This window comes from Oryzias melastigma, unplaced genomic scaffold, assembly GCF_002922805.2.
Source record: "Oryzias melastigma strain HK-1 unplaced genomic scaffold, ASM292280v2 sc03799, whole genome shotgun sequence".
In the NCBI taxonomy this organism is placed as follows: domain Eukaryota; kingdom Metazoa; phylum Chordata; class Actinopteri; order Beloniformes; family Adrianichthyidae; genus Oryzias; species Oryzias melastigma.
The window spans coordinates 1-2,003 of NW_023420367.1; the positions used below are offsets into that span (position 1 = coordinate 1).

Sequence of the window (2,003 nt, forward strand, 5' to 3'; positions counted from 1 at the left end):
CCTGATGTTACTCCCTCTAACCAATCGATTTTTCAATATGCATCTAATATCTTTTACATCCCTGTAAGTGACCATGGTATAAGTGAGAAAAAAACCTGACCAAGTGTGCTTTGTCGGAAATTAAGGAACGCCGGGGAAGCCTCACAAAGCGGAAGTGTATTTAATTTATGTTAATAAATTTGACATGTTCATTTTTTTAAAATGAGTCGCATGCGTTAACACGTTAGCATTGACAGCCCTGGTAAAAAAAAGAAACATAGTGCTGCAGTGCAGACATTCAGAAAGAATGAAATAAAGTAACTTAAGTGCATTAATCCTGTGAAATTCCGCCTTTTTTCATATTCTAAACTTCGGTTTAAGCATCTTTTAGGCACCAGAATTTTTTCAAAAGTACCGGCACCGGATAAAATCCAAATGATACCCATCTCTTCTGAAGCTTTTTTTTTTTTTTTAATTAAAATATCATCCCACTCACCTCTGACCACAATGGTGACCTGACTCTTGCTGGTCCCCAAGCGGTTCTTGACCTCGCAGACAAAAGTGGTGTTGACGGTCTCATCAACCTTCAGCACCTTCAGCTGGTTGCCCGAGATCTGCACTGTGTCTGGCATCTCTCCTGACATGCTGCACCAACAGAACCACATTGATATGAGAGGAGTGGAGCAGCAAGAGGTCAAGACAAACACAAAGGACTGTTTGTGACACAAGCATTTATAGAAATGAGCTGTGCAGTCTCATCCACAATTCATTGAAGAAAAAAGATGAAGAAACAAATTTAAATGCTAGTTTCTGGCCTGAGCTACACATTTTCTGTACAGTTGTGTTAGTGATTGATCATATTGAGAAAAATCAGTGATTCTAACTATGAGGTTTAGATCTTCTGACAGTTCTCTTTATGAAAAATTATACAGCCATCTCCATTAGAGCACGCTTCTGCAGAGGCAATAATAAGAGCTGGAGATTTACGGCTGTTCAACGGCTGTGAATCTGGAAGCGAGGTGTAAAAAGAGAAAAGGAAAGCGGGGGAAAGAAGAAAGCTTGGCAGAGCAACAGAAAAGACAAAAATTCAATTTTGAGCAGCCACTCACGTTTTCCAGAGGACAGAAGTTGGAACAGGGTTTGCTGTAGCCTGACAGGTGAGTACTGTGCTTGTGCGACCTATATACCAATTATTATCGTACCCTGCTATTGACACCTCAGGGGCAACTGTGGGAGGACACATGAATTGCACATTAGAGCATGAACAGCACAGGAATTTATGAAGGCACAGTGGTGCGTGTCTGTGGGGGGGGCTTACAAAGAACAGCCAGCTTCATCTTGAAGCTTTCTGGTTTTTCCAGGGTCCTGTGCGCCACCACGCAGCTGATGTCTTTCCCGTTGTCGGCCGACGTCGGAACCATGCGATACTCGCTGGTCACCGTCACAGTGTTGTCGGTCCCGGCCTTCGTGGTGGTCGTTTCGTTACCTTTGGCCGTGGTCACCCAGGATATCTTGGCAGCGGGGAGTCCATTTGCAGACTCGCACTTGGCCACCGTGACTTTCTGCGTGCCGGCCTCTACGCTCACAGTGGAGGCCGAGTTCACAGGTTTGGCTGATGACATAATCCAAAAGTAGAAACAAAGAAGATTAAAGGATGTAAAGATTAAAAAAAAATAACAGGGCAGCAAAGTAAAAAGATTACAACTGTTGACTTATGAGTCAGCGGGACTTCCTCTGGTCCACTCAGTCTTTCCCTCCAGAGCCTCCATTGACAAACAATTACAAGCACCAGAGCAAAACGCACACAAACACTAGATCTTCCTTCACTTAATGTCTTTATTCCTCCCTCTATCCCCATATGCCCCACCACTGATGAACCACTTCCCTGACTGTGCGGGGCATTTCCATAAACAATTTCTAAATGACTACATGATCTTAGTCATTCCTCAACCCTCTCTAGTTCGTCTCCTCCCTCATTCGGCCTCTCCCTCAGCTGTGTGCGATCAGAGAAGAGCAGGCAAGAC

The 2,003-nt window shown here is 44.2% G+C and overlaps 1 protein-coding gene across 1 annotated transcript; it reads right to left on the reverse strand.

Moving 5' to 3' along the window:
* Positions 1–117: 117 nt before the first annotated feature.
* On the reverse strand, positions 118–1,975 carry LOC112142143 (nectin-2-like). The gene is made up of 3 exons (XM_024265398.2): positions 1,298–1,975; positions 1,089–1,206; positions 118–624 (listed from the first exon to the last, which is right to left on the reverse strand). The coding sequence occupies exons 1-3, from the start codon at positions 1,599–1,601 to the stop codon at positions 216–218; spliced, it is 831 nt and encodes a 276-aa protein (XP_024121166.2). The 5' UTR covers positions 1,602–1,975; the 3' UTR covers positions 118–215.
* Between the last annotated feature and the right edge of the window lie 28 nt (positions 1,976–2,003).